The sequence below is a fragment of the Canis lupus genome, chromosome 15 (genome assembly GCF_011100685.1).
Source record: "Canis lupus familiaris isolate Mischka breed German Shepherd chromosome 15, alternate assembly UU_Cfam_GSD_1.0, whole genome shotgun sequence".
In the NCBI taxonomy this organism is placed as follows: Eukaryota; Metazoa; Chordata; class Mammalia; order Carnivora; family Canidae; genus Canis; species Canis lupus.
This window is the reverse complement of record NC_049236.1, coordinates 56,674,438-56,696,722: the sequence shown is the minus strand read 5'-3', so window position 1 is coordinate 56,696,722 and position 22,285 is coordinate 56,674,438. Positions and strand designations below refer to the sequence as shown.

The 22,285-nt window shown below is 35.5% G+C and overlaps 1 protein-coding gene across 13 annotated transcripts in view; it reads right to left on the bottom strand.

Moving 5' to 3' along the window:
• The window catches only part of RAPGEF2 (Rap guanine nucleotide exchange factor 2), a 241,904-nt gene that overhangs the window by 49,640 nt on the left and 169,979 nt on the right, over positions 1–22,285 (bottom strand). For all 13 annotated transcript variants that reach the window (XM_038559121.1, XM_038559124.1, XM_038559126.1 and 10 more), the window contains one exon: positions 3,487–3,618. In XM_038559121.1, coding sequence (XP_038415049.1) covers positions 3,487–3,618 — 132 coding nt within the window. The remainder of the gene's footprint in view (positions 1–3,486; positions 3,619–22,285) is intronic.

The window sequence follows — 22,285 nt, the reverse complement described above, 5'->3', positions numbered from 1 at the left end:
ACTTAAGCATTCTGTTTTCTACTGCCAACAAACTCCTGCTCTCAACTGCTTCCATCTGTTCCCCAGATAAGCCCTTTACAACTCACGCATACCTTCAGTCCTCAAGACTCTACTACCTTCTATGTCTAGCTTTCACTCCTCCAGCTTATTTCAGCTTAGCATTTCAGTCACATTCATTCAATACACCTTTACCGAATGCCCACAACTTCTGGCTCTAGAGAGAAAATAGAGATGAAACAGAGAAGTTCTCTATCTTCTTGAAGCTGTCATTTTAGTAAGCAGACAGAACAGAGAAAGCAATAATCATTTCAATCAAAGTCTAAACAAAAGGACTCGCCAGGAAAGGAACCAAAATGTTAGGACCTACTTTTCAGAAAGTAATTAAGGAAAGAACTTTCTGAGAAGATGGTACTTAAAAATGAAGGCAGAAAAGGATCAACCTAGGAGAAAACATTCCAGGCAGAAGGCATGCAAAAACAAAGCTCAGCCGTTAAAAAGAGGCTGGCATGTTGCTTCATCCGTCTTTGTGTTACACTCATTTAACAAAACTCTGGGACCCGGGTGAAGCCAAGTCTTTGCTTTCTTTGTGCTTGCTGTAGGAAAAAAAAAAAAAAGAATACTTAAGAGGGCAGAGGAAAATCACTCTGAATTTGAGGGCACCATCTCAATTGAGCTTCCATGACTCCAGTCAATTTGCTCTCCTACTCCCTGAAACTTCTATTTCAAACTTCTAATTCCCAACCTGCCCACCCTCTCACTCTTAACAAATGAACTCACCTATTCAGAGAGAAAAAAAGCCACCGGAGAAAAATGCCCTCAACTCCCAAACTCCCCACTCCAAACCCACCATGATAAATATGTACCTGTTAAAACAGAGGAAGGTTTCTCATCTTAAAGCTAGTTATTCCACTTTGCTCTTGTGTTCCTCTCCTCCTCTCAGAAAGATTATTCTACCCTTTTCTCTCTGGTACATAGCATGCATTTCAACCTCTCCAGGCCCATCTCCTAACATTCATACTTTCTTCAAAATGACAACTTTTTGACTTAGGAGAAAGTTCCCTTACTTGACTTAGGAGGTTTCTCCTAAGTCAGAAATTATATAAAGATAAAATAGACTACCATGACAGATAGTTGACCATCCCTAGAAATGTTCAAGAAAAAACTGGATACTTCACTGATAGCAGATTAAGTCAGTTAGAGAAAGACAAATACCACATGATTTCACTCATATGTGGAATTTAGGAAACGAAACAGATAAACATTGGGGAAATTTATAAGAAAAAAAAATAGAAGGAGGCAAACCATAACAGAGACTGCTGACTATAGAGAACAGGCTGCGGGCTGCAGGAGGGGAGGTGGGTAGGGGATGGGGTAAATGGGTGATGGTGATTAAGGAAAGCACTTGATGTAATGAGCATTGGGTGTTATATGCAACTGATGAATCACTAAATTCTGCCCCTCAAACTAATATTACACTCTGTGTTAACTAACCAGAATTTAAATAAAAACTTGAAACATTAAAAAATAAATAAAACAAAATAAAAAGGAAAGTAGTAGAGGATTCAAATAAAAGATTGGTCACTGAGCCAGGTGCATCTCTCAGGTTTCTTCTCAACTTAAGAGTTTCTGATTTAAAGATAATGGAAATGGTCTATTGGGAATCTCTATTAAATTTTAAGTTTTGTATAGCTAGTAACAAATCCTTAGATACTCCTATGGATTTTTCCTTATGAAGGTTATAAACTTAACAGGCTATATGCTTGCCATCAAATTTGAAATGAATAGCCTTGAAACTCAACTAAAATAAATCAAAATACACAGGGACCCTCTATTCCATCTGTATCTCAAAATGAAGTCAGGCTGCAGGCAGACCACATCAGAGCAATTTGGAGTTCTCACCCACAGCCTGGATTCTCAGACATTCTGTATCACCAAGAATTTCCTCATGAACTTATCCTAGCTTACTCAAGGGTTAAACACATAAAGCTAGAATTTCCTTCTGAATACTCCACAGTAAATTATTTGAACAACTTATTTCATTCTTATAAATTTGCCTTCTAGGAGTTCCATTCAGGTCTGTATATACTATAACCTCAAGCTGTGTTTCCATAGGAGATCTTTAAAGGGTACAGTCATCTCAAAGTTTAGAAGACAGGGCTCTATCATGACATTTCAGTTACTATAAAGCACAATTTTTAGTTATGCCATTCATTGTTTTAGCATAAGGGATACTCGAGTAAATGTTTTAAAAAATCAACTTTTGAAAATAGGCAGTACTGCCAAGTGGAGGGAGGAGAGCAAAGTTACCTTGCCTTTATCCACCACCTTCTCCTCCTCTAACATTTGAAAGTGGGATTACTTCCTAAAAGTTGCCTTGTAAGTTAACACTTACTGCGAGGTATCTATCTTTGCATTTGATACTCTATCAAGTAGAAATTTTTAAAGTTAAAGAACCAGATATTACTTCTTATTGCAAAATAATAAAAATTCTTAATAAGCCAAGAATCTGCAAATAATTAATTTCTGTCTACTGATCATTAGTCAGTAAGCTCTCTACAAAGTTGTGTACCTATTACTTTCTTAAAACTAATTCTCTAAGATCTACTAAATTTAGAACTTAAGTATGTTTTGCCCTGATGGCATTCTAATTGTTTAGTTACTTTTACCTTTTTTTTTTTTTTTTTTTTAATAGAAACTTATCACTGCCTGAATATTTCAGTGATCCTGAAACACTATAATGTTTCTAAGGACAGGTACTTCTATGGTCATCTCCTATCACAATTCCTAAGAAGTCAAGAATTATGCCTTGTAAAATGAGTACTATGCTCTTTTTATTTGAAGCCATCCAAAATCCCATATTAGAATTTATTTAAAGACCTCTTCACAAACGGGCCTTTTTTGCATTATTTTAGTCACCTTTCCTAAATATGCATATTCTAAGCCAATGAACTCTCCCTTTACAATTAAAATTATTTGGCTTTTAAAACATTTTTGGAATTCCATAGTTCTCATTTCTTTTCTCTCCATCAGTATCATAAAAATTTATTTTATATACATAACTAAATCTATACATAATTAAAAATGCAAGAAAAATAATCCAATGATCTAATTATAATAATCACAAGATTTTAATAAGAAAAACTTACTATTTAGCATAATTCTGCAGTTTTCCCCTGGAGTTCTAGTCCAGAAATAATCATAAACCTAGTATGTCTATGGTCAAATTTAAATATTTAAAGTCAAACTTTAAATTTAAAACTTTAAATATTTAAAATTCTGATAATTGGTAACAGCAGAGGCAAATACAATTAGACAGTAGTTCTACTTCCTGAAACAAATCTACTATAACATTAGCATTTTATGTACCTGTATGTACATATAATATACACATATATATTTACTTTATAGATCCTATCAATTAAGAATAAAAAAAAATCCTTAGAATACATAAAAATGAAGCAAATGACAAAGAAAACACCTTCTTACCTGGTAGATATCAGAAAGACTGCTGCTTCCAGAATCACTAGTGATACTACATCCTGAATGGCTAGAAGAAACGTGCGTCACCTGTGGGTGGAGACTATCAGTAAGGTGTAGTTTTGTGAAATCTGCAGGAAGCTATGGAAGGAGCAGGAGAAACAGGATTACAATTTGAATCAAGAACTCTTAAGACATTGAAAAATTTTATTATACTCTACTCCATACCATTTACCCAAAAGTACTAAGAAATCTTTCATTTTTTAAGTTCACAAATTACTAAATAGTGTTCTATTTATCAAAAGTCACAAAATAAATTTTTAAAGCTTATGGACATTCAATAAACCTTAATACTAAATCCAATGCTTAAAGAGGTGGGTTTGAAGGTGCTCACTTGGGTGAGCACTTAATTCAGTGAGTGACAACTTTCAAAGTACACACCACTGAGCAAATTAGTCTACTGTTGTTTGTTAGCCACCATAAACACAACTTTATAACAAGAAATAGCTTAAACAAAAAAAGAGAAATGAGGTTCTTATATCCCCACATACTACTTAAAAGTAAAGAAAAGGGGCACATGGGTGGTTCAGTTAAGTGGCTGACTCTTGATTTTGGCTCAGGTCATGATCTCAGGATCCTGAGATCAGCCCTGCATGGGGCACTAGGCATGGAGCCTGCTTAAGATTCTCTCTCCTTCCCACTCTGTGCCCCCCTTCCTTCACCCCCTCCACTGCTCACAGGCCCTCTCTGTCTCTCAAAAAAAAAAAAAAAAAAAGAGCATCTTAGGATTGACAAAATATATTGTTATACAAATAACTATGCTAGGCTCTATGAAAACAGAAAAGAATGCGTTCAAAGAACTTAAAATTGAGAAAGTTATGGACAACATTTACCTATCTATACACATACACATATATATCAATTTTCTATTTGTTCATGTTTACACCCTAAATAAAAGAACTTCTATGGAACAGATTCACTAAGTATCCCTCAAGTGCTTCTACCATTCCCCTATGAAACAGAAAATAAATTGAAAAATTATCCACAGGATGCCTGGGTGGCTAAATTGGTTAAACAACTGACTCTTGACTTTGGCTCGGGTCGTGATCTCAGGGTCCTGGGACTGAGCTCTGCATTGGGCTCAGGGCTCAGCCCTCAGCAAGCAGACGAACACAACTTTATAGCAAGAAATAGCTTAAACAAAAAAGAATTCTCTCTCTCCCTTTCTCTCTGTCCCACCCCCTGCTCTCTCTCTCAAATAAATCTTAAAAAGAAAACATCCATATAGTTGTCCATTCAACAAATATTTACTGAGACTTTTTCCTCTATGTGCTAGTCAGTGAATGAGACACTAAGAAAACCACTGCCATAAGAATCTTACACTCTTATAAGTTATTACCAGTTCTTGTGAATTAAAAACGGGCACTATTTATCCTATCCAACTTATTATGTTATTGGCTAGTAATATACACGACACTTCAAAATATATGCTGACATGCAATACTGGTAACATTCTCCATTTCCTCCCTACATATTGATCCTAGTTAGCTGTTGAATAATAATAAGGAATGTTAATGTAAAACTTTGTAAGAGTTAATCTTAGAACTTTCCCTTCTCTCCTTTGACCTTCATCCCTTCTCCCCCCTTCTGAAAACAAGACACCATTCCACAGATTAGAATAAGTTTCCCAAGGGAGGTGATTCAGTTTTATGACAAAGACCAATGAATTTTAATACCTCAAAGTTCCAAACAATGAGGCAAAATATTTATATCCCACAAATATTCCGATCTGACTCAGTAAACAGACTATGATATTTAATAATACTTAATAAGATTAAATACAGTCTGTACAGAAATATTTTTGACTTCATAAGAGACAAGTATACAAAGAAAGCACTTAAAGTTATTAGGAGGTATATGATTAGATGCCAAATAAATGGACAAAAAGCACATATGTTGGAGGAGCTCAGAGAAGTGAGATGTTTACTCAAACGTGTGAAATCATTGCAAACATGACATACCTCACTAAGAGTGTTGTTTTTTAAAAACTTGATAATTGAAGATGCTATGAAATATTTAGATAAAATTTAGGAGAATAACAATTCCCCTACAAGGAATAGATAGCTGAATAACTAAACTGAGAATTTATATATATTTATTCACAACGTAGAACAGTGAAATATTTGCAGGATTTCTTCGGGAACAATTTGAAGACAGAAATCTGCCAAGGTGTACTAATGATTATGATTTAGCATGTTTAGTTAAGTGATAGATAGCAGATGTTAAAATAATATGTCCAAAACCAGGATAAACATCCTTCATCATTCTAGCTACATTTCCATTTAATTCAGTCACTCACTACAGAAGTCAACTGGGGAAACATTACTTAACAGCTCAGTGATTTTAAAAGGCATAAATCGATATATATAATTATAGAATAAATTGATTTCTATTGATTATTTTTGATAGACCTGACTCCAGTTGGCATGTGCCACAGTGTGATTTTTTTTAAATTAACTTAAATTTGTCAAGTGAGGATAAAACTGTCTAATGAATTTTTACTCACTAGACACTTATTTATTCAAGTCTCAGAGGACTCTCCTCTCCAGCATCCATCAGCTGGTCATCCTTCCTAAGTACTCACTGTATGGAAAGCATTAAGCTGCAGAGCTCTGAATCTAGTAGGATACACGTGGATCCAGCCTTCATATGCCACAATATATTCATCTATGCTAGCTTATAGCTGCAGACACCAGAATTACATGGCTGTTAGGCTGAGAACCACAAGGAGTATTTAAAAAGAAAAAAAATATTTTCACTCTTAAGAATTCAGTTCTATTTTATAAACACTTATGGAGTATCTGCTAAGTCAGATTGTTAGGGCTGGGGAATCAGACATATCCTATTCCAAATGTAACGTCTACTACCCAAAATGTAATTGAAACAGGTGTTACCTATGATATAAAAATAAATCAAACATACTTAAAAAAAAAAAAAACATGGCTTTTATCCCCCCCAACACACACACCTGTATTTTTTGCAGGGCAGCATGAAATAATGTTATATTAAACTCAGTAAATGCATACATAATTTAGTCTTAACTGAACATTTCTTTATATTAGAGCAGATGCCATGTTTAAGAAAGTTTAAAAATGTTTTCCATAGATTGGGATAATAGTATCATGAGTAAACTTTATTGACAGTACACCTCAGCCAAGGTATCAGAATGGGAGAAGTTATGGAATTTGTTTCCATAAAGGAAGAGTCTGAAATCCACTGATCTGACCCAGCCAGTCACAATACTCTTAAAAGAATAGAGACCTGAGACTAATCTAGGGGCAGTGGGTCTTTAAGAGGCAAATGAACTATATAGGGATTGGAAGTCAGCGGACAAACCTGGGTACAGGCACCCATGTTTAAACCTGAGGTCAACAAGGCTAACACAGAATCCCAGAGAGGCAGTAACTCATAGTCTGAGTAAAAAATACCCAAAAAGGGCACGATATGGCAAAGACAACAAGATTCATTTATTCCAAATTTTTCTAGGCTTGACTCAATGCCTATTTAAATTACTATCAGTATCCTATTTCATTAAATTTCAGATTAAAATGAGGCTGTGAATTATCTTGTGATCCTAACCACCATTTATAACAGAAACTGTTCAAAATATAAGAAAAATGTTTGAAGTTGGGACTATATACAGTCACTACCTGAATAAAACTAAACAATAATTAAGCTAAGGGGGAAATTAACACATTTTATACATTTTGATCTTAATACCAATATATTTCACAATGATGAACACAATTTAAAGGCATCTCTTATATTTATTAAATATTTTTAATATTTGATATATTAATATATTCCTGCTTAATTTTTTCCTGGATCAATCAACCTATATTCCTAGAAATACAGTACTTATGCATCACAACTGCAATAAATGACCATTAGGCAAATGATTGAACCATAGTTTAACGGCAAAAACTATTAAATACGTAATACAGGGGATTATTAAAATCAGATTCTTAAATGCCATAAAATGAACATAAGCAAAAATAATCATAGTTTCATAAAATCTGGGTATCAATTATATAATAATTTGTTTTCTCTTTTTTATCTTATCTTATTTATTTTATTTTATTTTATTTTCTCTTCTGGAAGAAAAAGGAATGTTACAACAATTAGCTATAAACAAGTACTATCTAAAAGATTTAAGTCTCATATTGAAAGGCATTTGATAATCTTTGATTTATTAGTCTAATGATTGGCATTTATAAATATACTAGTTAATATATGAACTCTGTTTTGAACATAAATGCAATGAATTTGAAAGGCATTTGATAATCTTTGATTTATTAGTCTAATGATTGGCATTTATAAATATACTAGTTAATATATGAACTCTGTTTTGAACATAAATGCAATGAATTTGAGTGCCTGGAATCTCTGACATCAGGAAGTAAATACTTTGTTGAAATAGTAAAATTCCTTAAAGTGGTGATAAAGTAGTAGAAGCTTCTCTTTCCTTCTCTCCCCAGAAAAGACTTCTTTATGCTCACATTTTCAAGCTCTACAAGGAAGAGTAGGTATATTACTGGACATGTAATGGAAATGGAATAGTTTATGTTTCACAATGCATTATTATTAGCTTAGGATTGCTGAGAAATCCAAGAGTTAAAAAGCAAACAAACAAAAAAAACGAATACTGCCACCAACATTGAAATTTCTTTAACTGAAAAATTTCCCAACTAATCTTTAGAATGAGTTTATTTCAAGAAACAGTTACAACAAAACACACAAGGTTTGGGGTAATTGTTGGGATCTACGTAATCTTCGCTGGCAGTTTACCTTGAGTAACACTATCTAAAGTAAATATCATACTTAATGACCTAAACTAACTTCATATTAAGATGTACTCCTTAAGAATTTACCCAAATGAATATTGTTTTCTTCCTAACACTGGAGTTTTGTGAGTGTTCTTTATGATCATGTTTTCAAGCTCTGCAAGGAAGAGTTGGTATGTTACTGGACACATTTCCTGTCTTTCTCTGAGATGTTAGTGAAAATAACATCTCTCATATTTTCTACTCATTCATCACTTATTGGAAACCTGTGTTGTGATGATTAAATGAATGAGCCGGAATAAAGCATTTAGGGTAGGGCCTAGCACAGAGAAATCACGATAGAAGTGTGTCAGCTATTACAATTACCACATGTGGATGCCGTGTAAGATACAGGTCCTTTCCAGATCCAGAATTTCTACTGTTCCAGCCACAAACACCGTTCCCTTACCCACTTTTGAATTCAAGTTGTGTTTTAAAAGCAATTCATATTTTCACCCCCTCTGCATCTGTATACACACACACACACACACACACACACACACACACACACACACTTTCACTACTGATTTATTCAGATACTACTAGTCCGGACACTCTCTGACCTGTTTCTACATAGAGACTAAGTAGGCAGAAATATTATTTAGTAGACCATTTTATTTTATTTTTTTAATTTTTATTTATTTGTGATAGTCACAGAGAGAGAGAGAGAATGAGGCAGAGACACAGGCAGAGGGAGAAGCAGGCTCCATGCACCGGGAGCCCGACGTGGGATTCGATCCCGGGTCTCCAGGATCGCGCCCTGGGCCAAAGGCAGGTGCCAAACCGCTGCGCCACCCAGGGATCCCTAGTAGACCATTTTAAAGGCCACTTTATATGATCGACTTTTATATCTCTCCATCATAATATTTCTTTAAAAACACCAAAAAGAGTAAACATTTGAATACCCAGATATTATTCATCAGAAGTAATTTCTGCTTCCCTTATACTGCCTTATGATATGCCTAGATCCAATACTTATTCTTGATTACATCATCCATCAATATTCCAACAAAGAGAAAGATATTTGCACAGTACACAATTTCTTTTATTCATAAACATGAAAGTTTTCCCAAAGGTGTCATGAGATAATTTAATAATGAATAGGTCTAATTATATTTCTCATTAAAACACACGGAGACACTTTTAATGTTAATATGACTATGTTTTACAGAAGTGGGTCTAGAAGGATTTGTGCTGTATGTCTACTGGTGGAACAAAAATTAATAATTTGTAAGAACAAAAAAAAATAATTTGCAAGAACATTCTCCCAGGTTCCTGCCAGGTTCAAAAGATATAAGCTTCATGTCAACATATATAGATTATCATCTGTTCAACCTCTTCCTAACTCAGGCAACTTTGAACAAGTTAATTAACTTCTGTGTACCTTAGTTTCTTCCATCAGATGACTATAACACAATGACTAAATGAACTAATCATTGGGAACTACAAAATCTACCTTACTGATGCCTCTCTCTTCCTCGTCATTCCCTCTGGTATTTTTCTAGTCAAGGTTCTCCATCACCTTGGGTCAGATGTTTTTCAAGTACAATGAAAAAAAGAAAAAAAAAAAAACTGACTTATTTTTAACACTGTCATACCTACCACTACCATTATAGTAGTTTACTTATGATACATATTCCCCCAAGACTATATATTACATTAAACCGTAGGTCTATATGGAGGAGCTCACTCTTAGAACACTGTACTAAATTTTGTGAAGTAAACAACCTCATTATCATGATATGCTTATAGTCCAATTTCTCTCTTTTACAAACATTCAAATTGTCATAGCTAAGAATTCTCTCAAAGTGATAATGTCTTGGGGAGTCTGTGCTTTTGTGTGTAGTCTATGATATTTGACTGCAGAAGCCTCCATATATTTGACCCAGATACATGTGCTGAAACCTGGTATGGCTTTAACCACAATGATACTCTTGCCATCCTGAGCATGCTGCCTCTAGAGGACAGACTGAATGGAAACACCACTGCACGGGAGCAAAGTGCAAGTTCAGTCATGCATTTTTCAAAAATTTCTTGTTACTAAAACATTAAAACAATGTTTTAGAGGAATCTGTAATAGAGAGGACTTGCTATTAAGATAAACTTATACACATGACTATTTCACATGACTTTCTGCCCAAAAATAAGCCTTTACTTGTTAGAATTACCTACTGAAATATGGTAGTAACCTAGCCCTCACCCCAGGGCAGAAAGGCCACCCTCACATTTTTGGGGGTTAGTGACATAAATGAATCATAAACTTCGTTGGCTACAGTTGGGCAAATTATAATCTATCTAAAATTTAATTCCTACATTTATGAAATAGTGATCATTTGTACACAAATAGAACAGTTATTATCCTCTGTTGAGGAAAATAAATAACCAAAACTAGTAAATTGATGTTTTTAAGCAAATACTTTTAGAAAGCCTTTTCTACCAGATGTTGAATGAAAGCAATCCACATGACCTTTCCTTCAAAACAGAAAAGTAGAATCCTCTAGTATGATGAGAATTTAGGTACCATATATTTCAAAATATTTCAAAATGTAAGGCTATGCCCATTGTTTTTCAAAGAGAAGGCAATACTAAGAACACTTGTATACCAGATACCAGTGCCTTTGTGCTGGGCCCCGATCCAACACTTGTAGATGTATTAGGTCATTTAATCCTTACAAGTATCTTATGAAGTAGGTGTGGCTATGACCATTTTAAATAGGAGGAAACTAAGACATGGAAAAGTTAAGTGATTTGTACCAAGATCATATAGTGAAAAGGTGGTAAAGAAACATTCCGGCTGTATGGGTCTCCAGAGCACACATACTTAAACTTTAAATTTAATGTATTTATTAATTCAGTAGTTGACTTGAAAACTCCCATGGATAATGATGAAATGGTCAAATGGCTGCTTATATCAATTTATTAATATAATTTCTTTTTTTTTTTTAAGATTTTATTTATCCATTCACAAGAGACAGAGAGCAACAGAGGCAGAGACACAGGCAGAGGGAGAAGCAGGCTCCATGCAGGGAGCCCAATGCAGGACCCGTTCCCAGGTCCCCAGGATCACACCCTGGGCCAAAGGCGGCGCTAAACCACTGAGCCACCAGGGCAGCCCTATTAATATAATTTCTTGTGCAAATTTTAAAATCATACAGAAAAATACTAATCTACAATGATTTTTCACTCTCACTTTCATAAAACCAATTTATTAAAACATTACATCCACATCCTAGCAGAATTTTTGTTCCCTATAAATTGTTTGAGTTACATTACTTTCTTGAATCTGTGTGTGATAATGTACATTAGTGAAGTTGACTTGTCATTCATCTTACAGGTTCTTTATAAAATAATTTACTATTTATGTGATAAACTCATTTTAAAAATATTATGGTAATATTCAGTACTTGCAACTTTGAGATCACACATCCAGGAATCATTATTAAACCTGCATAAAATGCAAAGCTTCTTTAACTCCCTTATGCCAGTTCCATGGTGTGACACTGGAAAGCATTCCAAGCTAGCACTGGTTGAGGTCATTTCTGCATTATGTTCCTTACTGAAGAGTATTTTTAATTGTTTTTAAAAGTAAAATAAATTGAGAGAACCTCATAAAATATGTGAGGAGAGCAATTCCTTTTCTGGTAGTTATTTTTGGCAGAAACTGAATCTGCCTGGTATATAATTTCCCTAACATTTGATAATCAGAAAAAAATTATGCACACATATACACAGAGTTAGTTATGAGTTAGTCAATGAATTTCATCATCCTAAAGGAAGACACCTGGCATAGTGAGAGCAGTTCTATAATATTAATATTAGAACCAATGAAAATTTCTCATGTGAAAGAAAGCTGTATATTTTTCAAAATGAAAATGTTTATCTGGGACCTAAAATAAAACCGTCTATATAGTTTTCCACAGAAATACCGAGGTAGTTGATTAATTATCATGGTACATGGCAAATGAAATATCCTGTTGCCTATTAAGAAACATTGTCTTATGATGGTTTAAGAGATAGCCACTCCATCCTCGCTCCATCTCCCCACCCCATTCCCCGACATAACATATAATCTGTTCTTCTTTTCAATTTATTTGCAATCATCCATAACCACCCATCTGAAAAGCACACATTTCTCCAAGGAATTAAAAAAAAATGCCTAGATGACTCAGTCCAAGAAATTGTCAATAAAATACATGGCAGCTTCTGGCTCTCAGTCCAGTAATTTAAACATCATCTTCTGAGTAGCATTCCACCTATTTAAACCCCAAACCCCTTTGTGCATTTTCTTTTCCTGTTAGTAACCATTACTGCCATTATTGCGCGGGTGGGTACGTACTATGTAATGAGCAAGGAGCTCAATATTTGACACCAATTTGTTCTAATATTTGTAAAAAGCCCAGATGCTGCTAAAGAGACAGAAGCGCAAACAGCTCAAGTGACTTGTTGAAAGCCCTCAGGTAAGAGGCTCCAAAATCTCTGCCCAGGGTACCCTGTCTCTAGATATTTGTTATTTGGTGCAATATTCTTTTTTTTTTTTTAATTTTTATTTATTTATGATAGTCAACAGAGAGAGAAAGAGAGAGAGAGAGAGAGGCAGAGACACAGGCAGAGAGAGAAGCAGGCTCCATGCACCCGGAGCCCAACATGGGATTCGATCCCGGGTCTCCAGGATCGTGCCCTGGGCCAAAGGCAGGCGCCAAACCGCTGCGCCACCCAGGGATCCCATTGGCGCAATATTCTAACCCAATCTTTGCTCCTGTCTTCTCCCTTATGTAAACAGTAAACGCCTTAAAGGAACTGTACACTAACTTAAGAATAGCTTTATTTTCTAATGTGAAAAACAGCCCAATAAATACAATTTTAAGCAAAATTTGTGATTATCCATGTGGTAAAACTGCCAGTTTCCTGCAGTTGCTAAAACTTGAGTCCTCGGTGTCTTGTTTTCCAGGACTAAGTGGGACTGGTGCTATGGAAGTAGCAGTCTCTGGAGAGGTAAAGAAGTTGCTGGTAATACCAGAAACCAACTTCTGTGACCAATTAGACAACAACTCTGATGAGCTCCAAAGGGATTATGCTTAGTTATCCCAGCTGTAAAAACGCTCAAGGGAGTATGGAGTTAGGGAAATGAGTGGTTAAAGTCAAGGAAAAAAGATTCCTAGGGGGATCTATGGAGAACCCTAAGCTGCCTTCTTTTTGAACAAAAATAAACAGTTGGTTTGGGGAGAAAATCTCACACAGAATTAAAAACTTTAACCTACAAGTAATCTTTAACTCTTTAAAGATCATTAAAGCTACCATACGTCCAAGTGCAATGGTACTAAGGTTTCTATGTAACAAAATAACATAAAATGTCAGAGACTGGCTAGTTATTTATCGGTATCCTCTGTTCTGGGAAACAGAGCTAGACATTTCCGAACCTCCCTTATAGTGATGTATGTGCCCACACAAGTGAGTTCAAGCTGACAAACACCAGTGACATATGCCATTTCCACACCTCACTTATAAAAATCTGCCTTAAGACCTGTCATGACCTCTTCCCTTGCAGCAAAATAGTCTCTGCTGGAAGACAACAGAAGCTTGGTTTTGAAGGTTAGATGAGCCAAAAACAGAGGGACTGGATCCTTGAAACACTGCTTAGAAGGGAACCAACCACTAAGTAATCAAGAGTACTTGCTTTAGATTTTATGCAAAAGAGAAATAAACTTCTACTGTGTTTGAATCATTATGTTTTGTTTGGTACAATGGACAGCATTATCTTAACTCATAAATACATTATCATTAGCTCAAATAAATAACTCCTATAAATACACTGTCTTAACACATATCATAACTCATACAAACACAAAGTGAGATCTATTTGTGAAAAATGTTTCACAATGAAATTCTAAATTGCTTAAGAAGAAGTAAGTAGGGCTCTGATAATATCTTGACCTCACAGTACTATGTCTAATTTGGATAAAATAAACATTAGAGTTCCTCTACCTATTCAAACACATTTATTGAAAACCCACTTCATGCTAGTATACCAGGCACTATTCCAGGTTTTCTAGATAATGGAGTAGGAAAGATAAACTCCCAGCTCTCATGGATCTTACAGCTAGTGGGTGGAGACAAATAATAAATAATGAAGAAAACTGTCAAATAGTGGTAACTGCTGCATTTAACAAAGATTAAATGTGAATGATGTATTATGCTAAGTGAAATAAGTCAGAGAAAGACAAATACTATATGATTTCAGACACATGTGGAATTTAAGAAACAAAACAAATGGGGCTACTGGATGGCTCAGTTGGTTAAGCAGTTAAGTGTCTGCTTTCTGCTCAGCTCATGATCCTGAAGTCCTAGGATCGAGCCCCATGTCAAGCTCCCTGCTCAGCAGGTAGAGTCTGCTTCTCCTTCTCCCTCTGCTCTTCTCCCTCTCCTCCACACACACGCCCCCAACCCCCGCTCATGTTCACGTGCTCTGTCTCTCAAATAAATAAATGAAATCTTAAAAACAAACAAACAATTATGGGGAAAAAAAAGAGAGGCAAACCAAGAAACAGACTCTTAAGATACAGAACAAACTGATGGTCACCAGAGGGGAGGTGGGTGAAACAGGTGATGAGGATTAAGGAGTGCACTTGCTGTGATGAGCCTCAGGTGTTTTATGGAAGTGTTGAATCACAGGTGTTATACATCTAAAACTAATACTTCACTGTATGATAACCAGCTGGAATTTGAATAAAAACTAAAAAAGAGAGAGATTGATATGATGAAGAGTCACAGGATAGCCTGGAAAGATCTAAGATGTGATACTAAGATGAGAAAATTATTTTGTATACTTTCACCTTATTTCTTAAATGGACAGTTCTAATTACACCATTTGACTATATATATATATATATATATATAATTACATAAAAAATAATTACAGCATATATATGTGTATATACACACACACACACATATATATATATATATATATATATATATATATATATATGATGGAAATATACTTGTCCTCAAAAAATACTGCTAAGTTAGATGGAAAATTAAGCCTAGAACCCACCTACTTATAGTCAATTGATTTGAGTACTCAAAGATTCACTGAATAGATTGACTGCTTGAGAAAAAAAATAGTTCTATTAAAATTTATGTTGTAATCTTTGAAAAATAAGAACGCACTTTTATTTCCCTAGGAAGAAGCTCAGATAGCCTCAAAAACCCTCGATTCCATAGACTTTACATCCTGGCATTTGTGTGTGGTAGTAGGAAACTGAGGTCAGGGGAATGACCATCAAACACATAAGAATATACCAACCAGAGTTAAGTAAATTGAAAACTAATAAAGTAGGATACAGGAGGTAGAGGACGGAAGGTCTCACTGCTAAGATAACAAAGACCTTGATGGAGCACATGCCTGAACCCTGTAGATACACAACGGGGAAACAGGCATTTCACATACAAGGACTTCGAGAGCAAAACGCAAAGGCAAGGGTGGCCTTCGTATGTTTGAGAAATAGACAGAAGGTTAGTAAAAGCTCTGAGAAGACCAGAGGGAATTAGTACAGAGAGAGATTCTATGCTGAAACCGTGTAGGAAAGCTATGATAATGATTTTGGATTTTATCCTGAGCGACATGGAACCCACTGGAGGGTTCTGAGCATTCACAATGTACACATCATGAATTTAAAACATTTTTCTAAAGTTTCTAATGTGAATATATATTACTTTTTTGATAAATATTTATGAGAATTTCACATGACTTAAACAGAAAAAGATGTTTATTACAGCTTGTGTCAAGAGGCCGTCAGGAAACAAGAGCATCGTAGCTCATCTTGATGGATACACCACAGGTAATGTGACTCAACTGTGAAGCTGTGTCTATTCTAAGTTATCCTTTATGGGTACACTGGCTATATAACTTAATTTACTGAAAAATCCCACCCCAGTAATGTGAGACACACACATACACACACACACACACAGGAAAGTACTTTGATTTTAATTGACATCTAGGATCCTACCTCTACTGGTTCATTTCAAGATTTCATTCAAATACTACCACCACAACTGCTACTTTGCTAGTGATGAGTATTACAACTCAGCTAGACAATAATCTTTAAATCAAAAAATAATTACATGTTATCCCTCTTAAGTTACTAACAAAAATAGTAGGTATTAATTTTATGTGTCTAGTGTATCACTTTTTCTCTTTTACTTCAAAAGATAAAGATATTCATTTCAGCATTTATTTCCAAGGACTTCCATGCCAAGACATTTAATTTAATGTTTATTGTCAAGGGCTCTATGTGTCAACCCTGGCACACCAGATAATTTCATTGCTTTAGCTCTGTCTGGAGGGCATTATGGGAGAACTGACTAAACATTCGTGGTGCATTACTCATTGCCCAGGGTCAGCAGAAACACATACTGCATAAATTGAAAGGAGTTGAACAGATTTTTCTTTCTCCTTCATCCTTCCTTTTTTCCCCCCTTTGTTTGGACTAGTAAACCTTAGACACCGTAGCATCAGATGAATAGTTCGAATTACTAAGACACAGTGAAACACACATTACCTCATAAGGAGACTCCTTCCTAATACCCTCACTTCTGTCAATGCTCCACCATTTTTCATGACCTTCTCAGTCATCTGCAAAGATTTATTTACATAATCAATTGAGCGACTCTCTTAGAAAGCACATTCTTCCTAAATTAACACCAACAGTTAGTACTATATCAGTCCATTAAGCTTTTACTTTCCTCAAACTTCAATTACTTTCTCTAAACTTTCCTGTTAAGCGTGTATGTGTATGCCTATTAATTTATTATCCCAAGTTTAAATCAGGAAAATAGAAGAGCATTAATTGAGGTACACTTAGGGAATCTTAAGACTGCGTTAAGATCATCTGTGATGTCAGCGCATGTGTGTATGCGTGTACGCACACACATACAAGCTCTTAATAAACTGAAAATGTCTTTAGATGTAAACAGTTTAACTTTTCATAATCTGGAAGTTACATAGCCGCAATTCACCTTCAGCAAGAACGTGAACTTAGAAAATGAGCCAGGCTCCCAGTGACAACACCGTGACAGGCGAGCTACAAATACTATCCCAGGGGCACCTGGGCAGCTCAGCTGGAAGAGCATGTGCCTCTTGATCTTGGGGTCATGAGTTTGAGCCTCATGTTGGGTATAGAGATTACTTAAATAAATATATAAATAAATACAAATACCATCCCACTTCCCTCGAATGCCCCCACACCACCACTGTTCTCTCCTGCTGCTTGCAAGTCGTCTCCCCCCACTTTCCATCTCTTCTCCATGCTGCAGCAAGAGTAAACTTTTACAAGACAACAGAAAAATACACACCTGATCTTCCCAATCCCCTGCCACAAATCTTCTAGTGGACTTCCTTCACCTTCAGTAAAGTGTTCACACCCTGAATCATGGCCCCCACTAGCTTCTAGGGTGCCCCTGAGTCTCTCTGTACTAGATCTCTAAAGCTACTTACGATCATTCAAGAGGCAGACTCTGTATCTTTCTCCTGGGTCTTCACTGTTCTCTCCTCCTAGAACACTCACTCCCAGGCTGCCTAATTCTCTGCACTCTCCTTCGTGGAGGTGAGAAGTTCTAAGATGCTCCTGTGACACCGAGAATGTCACCTGCCATAGAACTTAACCATTCTTTACAATAGCTGCTGACCTAATTCTCTAGGTGAGTTCAAAAGGGAACAAGTCTGCTGTTGTCATTACTCTTTTCCTTGCTTCCAAGTGCTTAAACTACTGCAATCAGTACTTAACACATGCGCGAATTGCCAAACTATTAACTCTGGTGGAGAGCTGAAGACACTGTGGCTGAGACACTGAACCAGGACCGTCTGTTGCCAACATTCTCTCCCTTCCCAATTCCACAGTCACCCCTTACTACCAGCGATTCTATGTTGGATCACCAGAATAAAACAAAAAGATGAGGAACAGAAGAGGGATGGAATTAGACTAAGCCTAGGTGGACAGTAACTAGTTAAGCAATATATTTAGTTTGGATTTCCTAGAATTTGGGACAAAAAAGTTAAGGACAAAAGCTTCAGGGCTAAAAAAATTTTGACTTTCTATCTGTATAGATTCCAAAAGAGGAGCCTGGCAGATGAAGAGTGTTGGAACTCTACTTTAGAATCGTGAGGCTCATTCATTACTCAGTTATTTTGCAAGTATTTACTGACTTGCTTCAATGAACCAGGCATTGCTATTGGACCTAGTTATATGGCAATGACTGGGATTGGCAAAGACCCTGCTCCCTGGAATATACATTTCTAGAGGCAGGAGGGGCTTGAGGGTGGAACAGCAAGGAAAGTAACAATAAACAAAACAATTTTAGAGATCAGCAAGTACCATAAGAGAATACTAAAAAAGTAGGGTGATGTAATGGATGGTACTGGTTGGGAACAGGGAGGCTATTTTATTTTTTATTTTATTTTCAGGGGACTATTTTAGATTGGACAGCCTGGAAAGGATGCTCTGAGAAAATGGCATTTGAGATGAGTGATGAATGAATGAATGAATGAATGAATGAATGAATGAATGAATGATGAATGAATGAACGAACACAAAGGATCAAGCCCAATAAGGATGGGGGAGAGCTTTACTGGTGGAGGAGACATGAAGGCCAGAGGCTGTAAGGTGGGAAGAGCAAGTAAATGTTCAAGAAACAGAAGTCTACAGTGACTGGATGGGAGAAAGTGAGATTGCTTGAGGGAGGAGAGTGGGACAAATGAGGTCAAAAGAGAAGGAATTATTCCTTCTAACAAGAGGGCTTTTTAAGGCCAATGGGAAGACGCTGGGATTTGTAAATAGGCAATTAACAAGATCCAGTTATATTTCATAAGATCATCCTTGGTAGGGTGGTGGAGGGAGACTGGGTTATAAGAGGTTGGAATGGGAGTGGAGAGACAAATCAGGACACAGTGAGGCATGCCACCTAGGTGGTGGCAAACAAAAAATGGCCTTTTGACACCTCACTTGATGATACTTGGAGGGGTCTCTGTAATCAACTGTTTAACTTCTTTAAAAGATAAAAATCTATCTAAAGTACCATAAAGGCAATGAGTTATGTGCCACTGGTTGCTACAATACTTTAGTAATTAGTTCTGACCTTCTATAAGTTATGTGGGTGCCTGAACAGATTTCCAAGGAACAAGGAATCAGATTGTAAAAAATATTCAAGTTATTGCAGTAATAATTTATTAAATATCCTAATAAAATGAATACTTATTTTGACAAAGCACCTAACCAGAGACTCACATTAGGAGGTCATAGTTTATCATATGATAGTATATAAAGAATACATGGCTAGTTCCAAGCTGTCTGTGTGATTCAAGAAAATCACTTAAATTCCTTGAAACTCAATTTCCTTACCAGTGTAGAACAGACATAACAAGGTCTGTCCTGCCCAACTCACAAGAGAGCTGTGAGAATGAAAGAATGTGAACGAATTCTAGTAATATAAAGCATTATACAAATGCAAGGTTGTGTATCAAAGTACAGTGACAGACCTGGGGAGATTTTAAGGGTTCATTTAACATAATCTCATTTCATAGTTGTGGGAACTGACAACCAAGAAGGTGAATTAGCATGGCACTGCTAACACTAGAATCCAGATCATACTTTTATGCAATATAGAAAAAATTAATTTGAATACTTTTCAAATTTTCTATAATATAAAACTGTAACATTAATATTTTAAAACAAATATTCTAAAGCATGCAAAAATACTAAAAGGAAAAAATAATTCGGAATTCATTATTAATGATGTATTATGTTTGTATAAACCAAAAATAATGTACGATTAATTTTAATCTCAATTCTATGATATATGGATCTTTAAAAAATGACTGCTCTCAGAAAATTATGACTTTCATAATGCTAAATGGTTGAAGTTGTTACATGTAAGGACACAAGCAAGTACCTTTTACCTGGTTTTTGGCATTGAATTATACTGAAGTCCTTCAAAAGTTTAATCTTCAATATAATCCATATTAATATTGCTTATGAATAGTATGTTTCAAACTTCTTATCATCCAAAATTCCTAAATAGTTTATATCAGAAATTTTTTGCTGCTTAGGTGAATATTTATGTCCATATTTCGCATAAATGTTAAACTACATGATTTAGTATAACAAAATTCTCATAGTTAACAATGTTAATCTTTATTTATCACTAGTATTGCTAATATAAATACTGGGGGTGTTAATGTATGCTGGCTCATTACTGTCTTCGGTCTTTATACCCTATTCAGTTTCATCTAAGTTTATCCAGCCATGGGGAAAAAAAAAATCTTCCCAAGGTAAAATAATTATCCACTGATTCTGAACTTAATAACATTTGCCTATATCTGCATTTTTGTACTTCTTGTTAATTAATCTCTTATACAATTGATAAATACTTATAAAATGGCCGAGATCTGAGAGTCAAGGAGCGGCCACATTAAGATCACAGGAAATGGAATTCAAGCAAAAGAAACAACTGGCGGAAAGACTCTATGGCTTGGTCTGTTAAATGAACAAAAGGAAGATCAAGGCAGCTGAAGTGGAGAAGATAAGGAAAGTAGAACAAGATGAGAGCAGAGCAAGCCTCAGCTGGCTCATACACAGCTTTGTAGGGAGTATAGATTTTATTCCAGGTGCAATAGGGAGTTACTAAAGAGTTTTAAGAGAAATGACATGATCTGGTTCATAGTTTATAAGATAAATCAGGCATCTATCTATGTGAAAATGGCAAGACTCAAACGCAACAGTGGGAGTCAACTGGAACAGTAATGGAGGAGAGTAAAAACATGACTTCATGATTAAAAGGTAGAAAAGGCAGGATTTTATGAAGAATAATGAGTTTGGGGCAATGTGAAGAACCAAAGGTAATTTGTAGTGTTAGGGCTTCAATGTCTTAATAGGCGGTAATGCCAAAGATGATGAGCTGAGGAAAACTGGAGAACCACAGGTGTTTGTTGCCTACTTGATTAGTTGGTTGGTTAGGTTTTTTTTTTTGGTGGTGGTTGGGAGAGCATTCAGGGGTTATATTTTGGCCATGTCAAATCTGAGTTGACACATCTACATCAATATATCCAGTGGGTAATTGAATACATAGTCTTGAATTTTATTATAATCAACAAATGGGTGTCTGGTTTTGGGGGCAAAATTTTGTAAAACTTTTTAGCTGCTCATTAAGTGTTTACATGTTAATACATATATAAATAACAAATGATCAAGATAATCATAAGGGTGAGGAAGAGGATATTTTGACTGCGATAGGATAAAGATTCTTGAAATCAATAAACAGGTAGGGTAACAAGAGATACAAGGTCCCATTTTCTTTCCCTTTTGATCTAAGCCATTAATATAAAAGTGTAAGATACACACTAGCAAAAAATTTAAAAAGTAGCTCACAGGAATGAAAAATAGGAATTCATTTATATTTTAAAGTAAAGTTACCTTAAATATTTAGAATTTTACTCATAGAATCTTTTAAAGAACTTGCAAAATACCTAGTGCCTCCTCCAAATGTATAAACCTAATAAAAGTTCAGTTGAGATATGAATTAGACGTTTGTCATTTGAATTAATGAGCCTTTGTAAGTAAAGTTTGTTCTTTAAATGCTTTCAGGATTAACAGACCTCCTGAGATAGAAATTTCCTTTCTTTTACATCTTAAGAGAACTCATTTAAAGATCAGAATCAAGAAAAACTAAATAGTAACAAAGATACCAATAACAAAACACATTAAGCAAATCAGATACAATCTCTGATTTCCTTTGTGTATCCTCTTCCCTTGAAGGCCATGGTGTGACATGTTATTCTCCCTCGCTTACAAACTAGATATCTTCATATCAAACTAGATAGATGCCTATCTTCATATATAACCAAACAAGGCTTATTCTAATGCATTCTACCA